General features: G+C 28.7%; 1 protein-coding gene and 1 long non-coding RNA gene across 3 annotated transcripts; one reads left to right on the top strand and one right to left on the bottom strand.

Moving 5' to 3' along the window:
- The first annotated feature begins 1338 nt into the window (after positions 1 to 1338).
- LOC147910616 (uncharacterized) lies at positions 1339 to 15718 on the top strand. Its single transcript, XR_015548497.1, has 2 exons — positions 1339 to 7324; positions 14225 to 15718. It is a non-coding gene; the product is annotated as an uncharacterized LOC147910616 (long non-coding RNA).
- Xpc (DNA repair protein complementing XP-C cells homolog) lies at positions 8580 to 12391 on the bottom strand. 2 transcript variants are annotated; one of them, XM_011051960.2, is made up of 6 exons: positions 12133 to 12391; positions 10319 to 12065; positions 10000 to 10205; positions 9618 to 9882; positions 9338 to 9506; positions 8580 to 9110 (listed from the first exon to the last, which is right to left on the bottom strand). In XM_011051960.2, the coding sequence occupies exons 2-6, from the start codon at positions 12050 to 12052 to the stop codon at positions 8758 to 8760; spliced, it is 2727 nt and encodes a 908-aa protein (XP_011050262.1). In that variant the 5' UTR covers positions 12053 to 12065; positions 12133 to 12391; the 3' UTR covers positions 8580 to 8757. The 2 variants fall into 2 exon arrangements, with proteins under 2 accessions (XP_011050262.1, XP_011050263.1); XM_011051961.2 differs by having other exon boundaries at positions 12141 to 12391.
- Positions 15719 to 15768: the final 50 nt, after the last annotated feature.

Here is a 15768-nt window from a genome sequence, read left to right as displayed (position 1 = left end):
TTTCTTAGTTTCGAAAAATATATTTCTTTTTATGCGTCAGATTTATGATCCACAGCCTGACGCAACTCGATGTAAAAAAATTCCATTCATTTCTATTCAGCGATCATTTCTTAATCGGTAAGATTTTCGCAAAAATACATTAATTTACTCGTCGTGGTGCTTTCGCGTTTTCTCATTTTGCCCGTCAAAGACAGAATGCAGGAAAAATAACATGCCTTATCTACAGTTTCTTCCAATGGTTATCTGGTAATCAATGCTAGGCTTTAACGTTCATGTTTAAAAGTTGAAATACGCGAAGTTCTATGTACACTTGATAATCTTTAAGATGTCAGTGATTTTATATATATGTTAGTTAGCAGGACAGCTAAAGTTATTATTTCGCAAATTTATTATTTTGTAACAATCATTAATTTGTTTTATTTTGAAATCGATATTCTTGCATTAAGAAGATTGATTTTCTGTGATTAATTTGTATAATTATTTATAAAATATTATGCTTCTTCATATAAAATAATTTTTAATTAAAAAAATATTTATTACATTTAATATATTTTTATTTTTATTTTACACACGTTACATTAAAATATATTACTTTATAATGCGTGTTAATTTATGTGCGTTTATTTTATAAACATATTCTTTAGAATAGCTTTAGCATTATATAAATTAAAATTGCGTTCATTCATTATATTAGACACTTGTTCATACGTTTAGTACATTTGTATATATTCCAAATATTTATATTAATCACATCGAGTACCGCGAATGTTTGTAAAGGTAACAATGCTGTTTGTACTTTCATTGACTTGCGATAACTGACAGACTGCCGTCAGACGTGCAGCGAGAAATAATAACCTTAACTAACACCCCCGAGCTGACTCAACTTAACACACCGCGCGAGCACCCTACATAGGGTGGCTTAAAAAGAAAACACAACAATTTCATTAATTAAATTGTTGCATTTTATATGTCTGCTCTTATTAATTACCATTAAAAACTTTCAATAAAAAATAGTCTATAACTCGATGGAAAATTACATTCAAAATAACTAGCTGTTATTTTGAATATAATTTCCTGTTGAATTAAATATTTCTGTGTTCAATATATATTCTTTTCATATGTTTATAATTTTCAACAATTTATATATTTAAATTAATTTTGAATGTTTAAATAGGGAGACTTTATAATTTTTATCTTTTTTTATCAAGTAATTATTAAATTTTTCAAAGCTGTTTGAATGGTGAAATTCTTTAAAAAGATTAATCAATATACAATTAAAGAGATTTAAATTTCTAAGATTTTAAATATACAATGCAATTAATTAATTTATATATGTACTAGTATATTAAAAATATTATTTGATAGAGAGATTAATTATAATGAGACGGTTTATATTGAATGGATCACGGAAGAATTGTTTGTCTAATTGTTACAAGCGTACTGACAGCTTCGACGTGCCCGAATCATGCTTTTATACCTGCGTAGCACACATCTACTCTATATCTAAGCTATTGTATTCGGCACAGATGTGCGGAGTACGAATCGTCTTATCTTATAGATCAATCGGAGCTGCGCATCTTTGCATGCGTTTCGTGCTATTCTCGTGCTCGCTTTAAACTATTTTAGACAATCGGAAATGAAGTTGCGCTCAGGAATGACTTTAATCAAATTGTGATGGAAAAAAGAAATTGAAGCACTTGCATTTTTTTCTTTCAGAATGAGAAAAGAGACTACTTGATTATTGTAACAATATTTCGCAAACTTTTTCGTTAATTACAATATTGCAAAATTGTATTTATATTATTTATAATCTTATTATTTATATTATTTATAAAAACGGTAGTTACAGTTTATTGTTCAATAAGTTATTAAAAAAATTTATTATTAAAATGTCTGTACAAGAAATCGCAACATTTGGAAATGAATTAATTAAAATGTAATTTACGTTACTTAATACATTAAAGGAAATATAAAAATATTATATAATAAAAAATTTAATAAATCTCATGATGGTTTAAATTTCAATATTCATACTTCTTTACTAATGAGAGACTATTAGTAAGATATTTCAATCAGTTTTTTGCAATTTTTCATCATACATAGAAGAAAATAGTTCGATCATAAGTAACAGTTAGCTTTAACATCGAGAAGAACTATTTATAACTGACCGGAATAGTGTGCATATTTATGTACGATCCTTCCGCTCCATATACGATTAATGCATAATGCGCGTATTTAATTCTTTTCCCTATTAAAAAGTTCACCGTTATCAATTTTAATTAGATTCTTTTATATCGTTCTGAAATAAAGATATCAAGAAAAGATAATCATTTTTGTTATAAGATAATCAAATAAGTTATCCAAATTTAGAAATATTAAGAAAATATTGAGAAAAATTATAAATATTAATTAAGAGTTTTTCTTAATTTAAAACTTAATTTAAAGCAAAACTGAGTAACATAAGGGAATGACATTAAGAATAGATGTCTAGCATCGTAGAGATGTTGCACAAGTTAATAAACAGTTTCTATATAAAATCACTTACATAATGATAATTTTATATCATTAATATCTATGTAATGGCTGTGTTTCGTTGCACGCATAACGCACATGATGTATCATTTATTATATTATGTATTGTTTAACACTCTGCGAACAACAAGAATAAAATAACACCTCTTGTGCATTATGCGTGCAACAAAATGCAGTTAATAATTGTATATACTTAAGCAACGATTTAGACTAGATTTTGTTTCCATTATCTGGTTAACTCGTGGTTAAGCTTAACCTGATGTTTCACCCAATGGGCTATGATATCATCATAGATGAAGCCCATTGGATAAAACATCATTAAATTTAATCACAAGATAGATAGACCACAACTTAACCAGATAATGAAAACCCGGATCTTAGATAAGTATAATAAAAAGTGCTCGACGCTATTTGACTTTTCATTTTTTACTTTTTATTATACTTGAATAAATGCTTAAATGCGTACGGTTACTATTACATTGTTATCATTACAAATATGTAATCATAATTATCTTTTTCATATATACAATCACAGACTTCTATATATTATAGAATTATTAGATCTCTAGATTATTAGATCTCTATATATTAGACAGCAGTCTTTATAATAAAGTTATATTTAGTGTGGGATAAAAATCATATAATCAAAACGTAAAATCGTAAATTATGTAACAATTATCAACAGGCAACACTTCATAGATATTTTTCAATATTTTTATTTAAAAGAAATAATATTATCTTTTATTTATTTAAATTAAATACATATTTTACTACGCATGGCATATTATTTTTACAATGTTTTTAAATATCAGTAGGTATGGCTACCAATAATACATTTTATCTTGAATTATTAGGTATTAATGTAATATATGTATAGAAATCTATGCAGACATTGTCAAAGTATTCGATGACAACTGCTGACGAAATAAGTACAGCGAGAAAACCAATCGGCATTGCGGAAAAGAGACAACAATAAATTTCGACACATTTAAGTATCGATTTAACCTTTGCCTTTTTTTAAAAGTGAAAAACTCAGCTATTCTGTGATAAAGGGTTCATGCATGTAACATTCACGCATTATTTTTAATTTAAGATTATTTCTAAGAATATCGAATCATGTACAATTAAAATATAATATTTTCAGAATTTTCTGCATGACACATGACTTTAAAAGATAAAAAATTTCTATCAGATTATTATTTTCCAACCTTCTGCTCGAGCAGAAGATTCAATTAAATGATTCGGTCGGTCGATTCATAGTGCATGTAGGGGATAACAAGGAAACCGAAGAATACTTAAAATTGATTTCCTTGCCGTTCTCGTGGTCGAAATAAATCGAACTTCTTGCTTGTTCCTAATTGCCAATTTCCTGATCATTCTTCACGAGTCCGTGTTCGAACGAGTCTAAGTTCAAGTTCGCATTTTGAAATAGACGTGCACTCTGCGTGCCTTATACGCGAGAATGCACCATCGAGGTGTTAATGCAGCTGTCTGCATATGTGTGCGGTATCTGTACTGACTGGTGAATATGAAATTGGACAGCTAAAACCGTGTGGCGTAGTACCAGGAGCCGTGCAATGCATGCGCACGTGCGAGAGCACCGGAACGAACGAGAGGTGAGCTTAATGATCGATCAACTCTGCATGGATTACGTCAGGTAAGGCGAAGATCATATATTTCGGACAGATGATCGATTGTTGACGTACGTCTTGGAAAATGGAAAATTTTCATAAGGGAGAACATATGATTCTTTCTCATAATGTGTAATGTTTCTGAAGCTCGTGTAATTCCAAGTGCAAGTGTTATTTAAATCTTAGAAGACAGAATATTTAAAATAACATTAAGAATTCTAATTATGACATTCATTATCATGATACTCGATACCTTCTGTAACTAATTTGTGAGTCGACAGTATTTTAAAAGGCCCAATGCGAGTACTAATTGCGATTCTTACATAATATTTCAACCATAAACATTTAATACAAGTAAAATGCCTACATGAGCTTCCGCAGATGTTGGTGCGTAAATTAAACATTAATAATACGATACAATTCTCAATTAATAATGAAATACAATTCTCAATTAATTGGGATATACTTATCAAATAAAATTAATTAAAGTAAACTTAAACATTTCTACTCTGAATTGAGTAGAAATCCTCTTCAGTGCAGAAGTCAAGTACAAATTAGTTGCGATCGCGTTATAAATATATAATTTATATACACCAACATCCGCAATCTCCGCAGAGGCTCTTATCCATATAGGCATTTCATTTATATTAGATTTAGTCTTGGAGTCACGAATATTATATATTATTTTATTAAATAATACTATATTTTATTTTATTTCAATAAATATATGAATACTATGCTCCAACGTTTGCGTTTGACTCTCATTAGATAATTTTATCCTCTTCTTTTAGAAATCTTAATTTCAACAAATTCATCCATTAATTTTTGAATTTTTGGATTCTGCTATTTCTAAGAAAAAAAATTTCAAGGAGAAATATAAATCATATATAATAGAAAGCAGAATATTTTTAAAAGTGGAATTAAATTAATTTAGAAACGTAAGTATTCTATCAAATTGATGTACTATCTAAAAAAAATTTACATTTACTTAATTCCTATTTATACAAATTTAACAAATGTAAAAAATTGCATATCATTTTTTAAAATCTTTTTTTGTTTTCTAGGATACGTTAAAATCTTTATACTGTAAAAATTGATTACACATGAAAAGAATAATTTTGCTAAAGTATCTAAAAATTTATTTAAATCTAAAATAAATTTGTCGAATCTTTAAAACAATATTATACATGATGATTCAAGCATGATAAGCAGCGCTGCAAAAAAATTTAATATTCTAGCAACCGGTTTTCTAGCAACCATCCTCCAAATTATTTTGACAGCTTAATAAAATTATTTTTAAATCTGCATTTATATGTAGATGGAGAGTATGTTTTTTTAGAGAGTTTACCCTGAAAATATGATAGTCGTGGGACAACATTGTATTTCCAAGAATTTTAATTGAAATCTATCTCATTCATTAATAAAACTATAATAAAGTATAAAATAAATTTGATTAATGAAGTGCATGGTAAAAATCTTTAAAATATTGTTTTGTGCCACAATTACCACTACTACATATTTTCGGGGTAAATTTTAAAATAAAATTCTCTCCGTGTAGCGGATAAATTTATAAATATTTTAACAAAATCGTTCTTTTCATGTTTATCTTTTCCAATTTTTTAAATTAAATTTAATAAATTTAAATTTGAAAATAAACTTTTATGTACATAAAATAAATTTGATTACATCTTTTATTTTAATTACGTATATGCAAGGTAATATTATTTTTTTTTTATTTACTTCAAAAATTATACAAGATTAAAGAAAACTTTCCCAGATAAATTGTAAAATATAGTTTTACACAATTTTCAGAGCACTCTTAAAAGTTAAAAATATTGTATTGAATGTGATTTATGTACATAAATTTTATTCAAAGCTATAGTAGAAAGAAAATTTTATCTTTTATGAAGTTTGAAACATAAATTTAACCTACAAGGAAACTTTTTACCTTATAATTGATCCTTTTATCTTGTTCCAAACTTTTGCTGACTGGAAACAAGTACAAGGAACGTTGTTGACTGACTTGATATTCTTGATTATAAAATATTAAGATGCAAATATTGAGACAATTTTGGCCAAGATATTATTGCACTTCCATAGCAAAGAACAGTCTTATTACAAAGAAGAAACTTGAATTTAGGCTGAACCAGTTTTCAGGCTTTCGTGATTCGGGCTAATAGAAGCTCCACCTAGGGCGAGTGCATACCTATCTAGAACAAAAATACTCCTATTACTCGAGAACATTGTCTTTGGCACACTTTCATGGAAGTTGCATAAGTTATCCTTTGCCGCCTTGCAGTCTTATTACATATGCATAAGCGAAATTATTTCTCAAATTGAAGCCGCGATCTTGAAGAAATCATTCTTTTGGAAATTAATTGAGCAATACAATATAGTAATAATTTTATAATAATCCTGTAAATATAAATTCATTGTTAAACTTTGTTAAACACTAAATTCTTTGCTTAATTAGTTTGTAGCTAATTTAAGTAAAATAAACTTCTTTAATTTTTACATTAAAAATATTTTTTATTAAAAAAATGTTGGTTATGTGTTGTAAAATCATTATAAATATTAATTTTTATAATATTCAATATATGTATAATATAGTAGCTTTAGTAGTTTTTTATAGTAACTTTTCTAGGACACTCATAATTTTTAAATTAACTCATTAATTTTTCTTCAGAAAAATAAATAGCTTATTGTATGTCTTCTCTGAAATTAAATATTAATTAGCAAGAAAAATTTGTACATATAAGAAGTTTCTCAACATGTTTGACGTCAGGCTATATAAATTTAGATCTGAGATGTTAGTTATTTTATAAGCGAAACAAGTTATTTTTGTAGAATACCATAAATTTTTGCCTATATTAAGCTTATATTAATAATTTAAAGAAAGTTTATAGGAGGAAAGAATAGCAGTAAATGAGATTTATTTCAAAACGCTTTATTTTTAGCGTTTGTTTTTCGAAAATTGTTACTTTTAAAATTTGAATATGGCGCGCTAGCCGTTCATCTGTTCGCGCTAGCCGTTCATCTGTTCGCGCGAGCGGGCCACAAGCGATTCGTAGTTTGTCGCGCGCACGGATCATAACGTCACGTCGTTCGCAGTGAGCTGCGAATTTTCGGCTGCATAGCTGCATAGATATTCGGAAATCCAGGTAATTTTTCGCATGAAGCCGTTAATCTTAAAGCATATGATATAATATTAGTATATTATCGATTAGTCATCGCATAAACGAACAGAATCGAAATTAACATCCGCGACTGGCTCAAGCAAGTAATGGCACAATCGCGAATTCGCTTCCACGCAAAGATTTATTAAAATGCCAAAGAAAAAAAGATTCAAGACATATGAGAAAGACTGTAAGAGAATATAATAAGAGCGTAAATAAAAGAACGAAGGAAGTATCTGTATCTAAATGAAACAGGATGGGGAGCGGGAGATTATTGATATGTTCGGGGCAATGACAAGGTATTGAAATTCAAATATGGAAGCCCAAAGCCTAATCGTTGTTTTTGAAACGAACCGGTAATGATTTATTAAATTACAATCATATTATTCATAATGACTCCCCCATGACTTCTCCCCCTCCCCCAGACAACACACTGAGACATAAGAAGTCTTTAAGACGTCTTCTAGACGCCAAAGACATCTTATGTCTCTCTTTGTGTTATTTGGGCCGCCTGATTTTCGATCGTAGATTATTCGGAATTGTATAATAGATAATTTTTCCGCATCTAATAAGCTGTTCGTTAGCATCGTATTATATGATATTTTTTGAATATCTTCAAGAAATTAATCGCGCTTAATGAAAAGCAAATTAATTTAAGGAAAAATTATCCTCACAGCACTAAGATGAGAAAATTTATACTCATGGAAACGAGAAAGAACCGTGTGCGATTATTGCTTCCTTTTGCAAAGATCCAATAAAATTCAGAGATTAAAAAATGTTCGAATAATGCTAGATTAAATAAAAACGGATAAAAGACGATTAGTTATGGAAAAGTGAAATTAGATTATCCTTTAGTTCTGCGAAAAATCTGATCATCTCGTATAAATAATTTTATATAGATTACCTACTACACGATATCAAGCGTTGCATATCAATATGATTAAAATTTTAAAGGTAATGTGAGATTGAAAATGAGCAAAATGTAAATTGATATAAATATTTTAATGAAATTTTACAATTATTATTTATCAAATTATTAATAAATAATAATTGTAAAATAATATCAATGATAGTAACAATAAATATAGAAATAGAAATAAATATTCGAATATTTTCCTTTTGCACGAATATGATATTATAAAATTCAATATAAATACAAATATATACATATTTATATAAAATTACATTCTTTGTTACAATATATTATATATATGGAAATGAAAAAAAACAGCACGCTGCATTATATGCTACAAAAATAATTTAATTCACGCAGAAATGTTTACAGCAGTATAAATCATACATAGTATCTGAACGAATATCAAAATAATATTATTAAGTTCGGAATTTTATATATTAGTTTCTTTAAACATAATACGTATTTCTAAATTAATATGTATATAAATTATGACAATTGTATTCTATTGTGCTTTGGATTTCTTTATAGCATCCTTTTGTGATTTTGAACGTTTGTTTGACTGTTCTTTAGAGTCTTCTCTAAAATTGTATTTTTGCTGTAGTCTCTCCCTAATGAGTAAACCCTTAATAAGTTTCCTCCAGTTGGTGTAAATTTTTTTCTTAGCCTTTTCAGCGGCTCGTTTAGCTGCTTCAATTTGTTCTGCTTCCCAAGCTTCTCGTAATGTATCTTCGTATTCAGCGCACACGACATAGCCCTCAGTGGCTGGTACAGCACCCATGCAACCGAAATTGAAACCTACTACAGCAGTCGCGCAATCTATGTTCAATTTACGCGCAATGCGATTTAATCCTGGAACTATAAGGATTTATTCATTGAATTTGCATTAGAGATATATATTGCAATACTGCAACATTTAGTCCTTTCATTTTGTATAAAATATAATTTTTAATATATTTATAAAATTTTCTACATTAATTTTGTTATTCATTTTTTTATTCAATGTATAAATAAAATATAATAATACGATAAAATGTAAAAGAAATATCCTATTGTTAATGTGAAAAATATATTATATTACTTACGGATTATGTGTACTGTGCCCTTTGGAAGCATACATTTTTTAAATAAATCCACATTTCCATATTCATTTCGAGGTACAATACCATCTCTAGCCTCTGGGGGAACATAGTCTGTAGTTTGCCATTCTCCAAACAGTTCTAATGCAGAGTCTTTCAGTCTCATACCTGAAAGCTGTAACATTTTTGTTACATATTTCATTTAATAATTTTTATAAAATAGAACTAAGTCTATTTTTTAGTTAAATTCTAAAGAATCCTAAGAGATTATGCTTATCAATTTTACCTTGTCATATTTTGGAAGTGCTTTAACTATTTTGTAAGCGTCCTGCTTCGGTTTAACAACTCGAGCTTTCTTTAACCACGTCTCTCGGGAGCATAACGTATGTACGCAATACCGTGAATAAATAGCTTCACCCGTTTTCAAATGTCCTAATGGTACACAATCTGGTGGATACAAGGCTTCGTATTTAAGTAAATGTCTGACAAGAACGTATAACGGATGCCCTTTGCATTCGCCAATAGTTTTAGGCAATGGTTGCTCTAATTCCCTGTGAAAATAGTGGTGCTTTGTTATATTCCAGATCTTTTATCATTCACATCGTAGTTATACTCAAATAAGTAGGATAAGATTAAAAAAGTGATTAGAGAAATAAAAGAGAGATTACTTTTGCAATAATAATTCATTTTCTTGTTTAGACATGGTCGTCTCCTTTTCTTGCCAATAACTTAAAGTCTCAATCCACCATTTTTCATCAATACGCTGTTTACGTGTGACGGAAAGCCACTGTGGACAGTAGCGTCTTGTGACATCCTTTACTAATCTTTCTGAATTATAAGCTATTACATATAATACTGGCTTGCTTGCTTTTTTCTGAAATATTATTGAACAATTGACTTCATAAAAATCTTTCATTTATATATAGAATAATTATAAGAGTCCTTTTGTATACTTATAGAAATCTATTACTTTTTCAAATTACTTACATATATTTCAGCTACACAATCTACACTTCCATCTATAACATTTACGCATATCCAGCTTGCTTTAGATTCCATATATACTTCGGCCCATACATCTTGTCTCTTTTTCAATTTGTTATCCGTTTCTTCATCTGTCGACGCTTGATCCTGTTTTTCATTCTTTCTTTTAGATTTAATGGCTGTTTTATTTTTATCACTACATTTCCTTTTTGCTTTTCTAGGCGGCTCTTCTTTTTCGGAACTTGAACTATTACTTCGCGACTGTCTTTTGGCATTTTTTGTTTTAGGTTGATTATCTTCTGAAATAATTTTATTTTGTTGCTTGATTGAACTGGATGGAACATCATGTGGCTTACTAGATCTTAAACGCCTTGGAGATGGACCTGATGAACCAGACTCTACTTTTCTCGAACTGGAAGCTGTTTCTATATTTTTGGATGTAGAAGCATTATCTTGCGTGACTATATTGCTATTTAATTTGTCTTTGTTTTTCTTACTATATGAATACTTTGAACGAAGAATCTCTGCTGCCCTTTTCTTTGCTTCTTCATTAGCGTTTCTTCGTGCGTTTTCATTATTCTGAATTATACTGCTATTTTTGAGATCTTCCTTTGAACCTACATTTTTCTTTGAATTCATATTTTTCTTCTTTTCCTTTGAATTTGTATTTTTCTTCTTTTCCTTTGAATTCACATTTTTCTTATCTTCCTTCGAGGATATTTTTTTCGCTTTTGTCTCGTCTTCAATTTGATTATCTTTTTTCACTGTGCTTGTTTTAGGCAGTAATTCGTTATAAACTTTTACAAGTGGTGGATTGAGAGATACTACTAAACGACAATGTAAGCCAATACCTCTCAGTATTGCTACGTATAATATTACTAATTCCCTGTAATTATAAATTTTCTTCTCTGCAATTCTTTTTAATAACGTCTCCTTATTTATAATAACTTGATCATCACTAGATTGCATTGTAAACATATTTTTAAACCATTTTGTAAATTTTTCCAAGTATTCTAAACTAAAGTTATCCTTCGGATAACTTTTTGTTGATATAAGAGATACTGCTGTTGCCATTATCTCAGGTTCATTCGCTTGATAATTTAAATGAAATCCATATGCTAACCAACAAAGTCTAGCTGCTTTTTCTATAATAATCTGATTAGCTTTTAATTTTTTTCGTAGAAGCGCAGCCAAATCTGATTCCTTTTTGTTGGCTGTTTTCTTTTTGAAAACCATACTCATACCAGGTAAAGTTATTTGGATACCTTCCTGAGGTATAGTATAATCTTCAGGACGTTTAACATCTTCTTGCTTTTCGTCATCATTCGTGTCTTCGTCATCCTCGCGGAATGCTTGTGTTCCACTTTCCCCTTGGAGCAAAACAGCGTTTATCTCATCCGATATATTTTTCTTCTTTTCTATTTTGATTTCTTTCATGACGTCTGTACTATCGTACTTGGAAAAGTGCTGTTTGGGCTCCTCATCATTGACAGAAGCTCTCTGTGAGGCTTCCAGATTCTTGACCACTTCCGAGAACAGTTCGATGCTATTGTTCTCGGGTACACTCGCGAAATTCTCATCGTCGCTACTCTCATCCTCGCTATTGTCCTTCGAGTCTACTAGGTTAGGCTTTGTCACCGGATTTACTGAAAAGAAACTTGCTGTCAGTTCATCCTTTGGCGTGATACCAGCGAAATCGTTGCTGCTGTCAGAACTGTCATCGTCGGAATCATTCATATTTAGTGTTATCCTGCAAAATATGATGTTTTTAATCTCCTATTACATGTTATTGTTCGTTATTACTGTGCTTTACTTACTGCAATACCTTGTCTTTAAAATTGATTTTCCTTATAACGCAATTTAATAAAAATCAACTGCCTTATATGTAATTGTTAGGATTTATATTATGTAAATGAACTTATACGTAATAATATAAAAACGACGAGAACACACTACACGTGTGTGACAAGAGACGCAAGAAAGCATTGTTATGAAACAGTAGTAGACTATTATTATCATATGATACATAAGCTTGCTAATTTATCGATAGTAAGTACAGCGTGCAAACGTGAAGTTATATATATATAATTTTATTTTATAATTTGTTTGAAATAAAATTTCTTTAATAAACAATCGGATAAAATAAGAAAAAAGATTTCTGATAAAAAAAAAGAATCTATATGAATTATATAAATATATTTATTTTACACAGAGAATTAAATTGTATTAGAGTGAATTAAATTATTTTTTGTTTAAAAATATGATTATACAACGAATTGCGAATATCATAAATATAAATTACATATTTTTGATATTTTAAGATTTTTAAGATTAGTTTTTTACAATATATTTTTATAATATTAAAAAAATATATTCTAAATAATTTTATATATTCTTACAATTTTATATATCAGATCTTAAAAATCTTATATTTTTTTTACAATTTTTATCGACTTTTAAAAACCTTGTAAAAAATAATATCATCTTTTATCAAGATTTTTATTATTATAAAATTCTTTAGAGCGTAACTGTATTATCAGTTTCCTATAATGTATTCCATATTCATTTGACTTGAATCCTTTTATAATTAATAATGCTAATAAACCGACTTTCATGGATATGACGGACAGCGTGTAACGTTGACAACAAAGCTGGTTTATCCAACGTTCGTTTATTCTTTGCTTCATGTGCGACTGTGAAATTTATATCCTTGCATAACAAAAGCTAGAGATTTTATGAAATATTATTGTAACGAAGATCTTTTCTTGTTGAAAAAAAATGTGAAAAATGTAGCGTGATGGAAAAGAGCATGCACTAAATATTAGGAATTAAGTGCACGCAGTAATGTGAATTTTGCAACACGCTTTTCGTTATATCGAAAGACGTCACGTGCACTTAAACTCGTTCATTCGAATGATTCCTGGAATTATAATTATTGTGGAATACAAATGAACATAATTTTATGCTCGAGGGAAATAACTCGGAGTTATATTGTAGAATTTTTTATAAAATTAATAATGAATAACATTTCTACTACAACAATTTTCATAATTTAAATATTATTTCTTGTAGTTTCCAATTTTTTCATAGCGTTGTTAATATTGAATTTTATTGGTTTAATCTTTCATCACAGATGATTTTACAATTATCGAACATTTTTTGGATATAAAGAGATTATCTCTTTTTTTTTTTCCATTTTGTTCTCGATAATGTTTGTAATTGAATCGATATGGTAGTGCGGCAATGGATTTTCTACTACGGAGAATTGCATAGCGAATAGGGACTCATATTTTTGATTATAGATGATGAATTATTTCACGATAATAGCGTACTAATATTTATAAATAATAAGCAAACAGATGTATTCATCCCTTTTGCGGCGTTAGCGGCTTTCTCTGAGCGCGTGCATTGCCTCCGGCAATTTATCGGGATACGTCGAGAGTTTGTCAGCATCTCGTGCACCTGCACTCCCTGAATATGGCTTGACGTAATGGATAATTGGCGATCCGATGGCCGATGTACAATACCTAAGTGCATTTGTGTGTAAAGCTAGCGCCGATATTTGCCTTGTTTGGTCACATTTCATATCCAATGTACCATATAGAATCTGATAAATTACGAATAATAAACCCTGCATGATTTAGTATGTTCCATTACCATAAAATTTCTTTCTCTGAAATTATTCGCGATAATTAAATCAGGATTCGAAATTGGACATGTTCTTTCACACTTTATTAATTATTAAAAGTTGTTAAATAAAACGAAATATATGTAGAAGTAAACAGAAAATAAAGTAAATTACGTAAATGGAAAAGGTTTCGAACTAAAAGAAAAGGATATTTTAATTTTTGCAACTTATAACTTGAATATTATCGATTTAGATGTTAAAACGAAAAATATCGTTTTCAGATATGGACTATCCATGATCAAAAGCAAGTGTGGATGCTTGGAACACTGCGCATCTTAATATCAGCGTTCAGGATTTCTAAAGGATTTCTATTATAAAGGTATGTGCATAAAGTTATCAAAAACCAAACCTTTAATCAAGAACCGAGCTTTTGTATAAAACTGTCATAAACAACGGCCGCATACATATACATGAATTTGTGATTCAAGATTTGTTCGTGGTTACCAAAATTGTTAAAAATATATGGGATCGTATTTCGTGTTTAGATCATTGTTACAATCCATTTTCATTTTATTGAAAAAGATTGAATCTGTAGCATAATTTTAATGGAATTATAAATTATATATTATTAATTTCAATATTATTATTGTTTGATGAAATTATAAATACAAATTATGCAAAAATGAAAAAAAAATTTCTATTTATGTGGAGCATTCGCAGGTTAAATATCCGTATTTTATATTTTATACTGCAATTTTTAAAACGTTGAAAGTTTTTTTACTGTGTTTTTTATATTTTAATAGCTTTATTATGGAGTATATCTCATTATATTAGGTGTTGGAATTAATTTGTAGCGTTTTTAATGAAAGAATGTTATTTATTTCACATGAGCATTAAAAAATACATTAATGAAAGTACTTCCCATCACTTGTAAAACGCTACGAATTAATTCCAAATAGTATATGACCTAATAGTATATGAAGTATGAGTCTCTCTTACTTTGTAAAAAATTTGAAATTATTGCAATATTTTGTCCATATAAATTATAGATAAATTGTGTACATTATGTACACATATTTTGCATGTAAATACACAAATTACGTAAAAAAATAATAATGGTTATTGTTTAGAGTTATTGTCGTTACGGAATTTTATTAAAATTGATACGTAACATTTATTTTATAATAAAAAGATTAGATTCTATAATGTACATGTTATACATAAGATATGCTAGAACTCTTGAGTTTTTAGAATTCTAGCAATTGATTTGATAAATCAGCAATAATATTTTTAATAAACTCTTTCCATTTACATTCTATAAAATATTTTCTAGCAATATAAAATTTTTAATGTAAAAACTTTAATGTAAAATTTGTTTTAATGACACTGTGTTATACATATAATGTATAATGTGAATTTGCTGTCTGTATATATAGCGCTTTACCTTGTATTGTTCCCCATATGAGGATATGAGATAATTACAGCTTGCACAGCTGTTATGAGATATGGTTTGTTCGGCAGCTGGATCGAGATGTAGCTAATCCAAATTGCGTTTCCGGTATCAAGCATTCGTTAAGACTTTTAATTACCCCCAGGTCACTTTCAAGTATAAAGTTTTTAATTAAACACTGTTAAACTCCGTGAAATCAGTTTCAACTCTTTTTGGTTTAAATGCATATTTAAGGAACAAGTTGCGACGAAGCAATTACAGAATCTGTGACTTTTGATTTCGAGTTTTAATCTGTCAGAAGTTTAAATAAAAAAAAAAAAATAAATGGATAGATAGTATCGCGGTTGTTTTAAAATGATGGCTTTCAATATATTA

The sequence above is a fragment of the Acromyrmex echinatior genome, chromosome 2 (genome assembly GCF_024713525.1).
Source record: "Acromyrmex echinatior isolate Ae372 chromosome 2, ASM2471352v2, whole genome shotgun sequence".
In the NCBI taxonomy this organism is placed as follows: Eukaryota; Metazoa; Arthropoda; class Insecta; order Hymenoptera; family Formicidae; genus Acromyrmex; species Acromyrmex echinatior.
The sequence above is the reverse complement of the archived record's forward strand: the minus strand, read 5'-3'. Positions and strand labels throughout refer to the sequence as shown.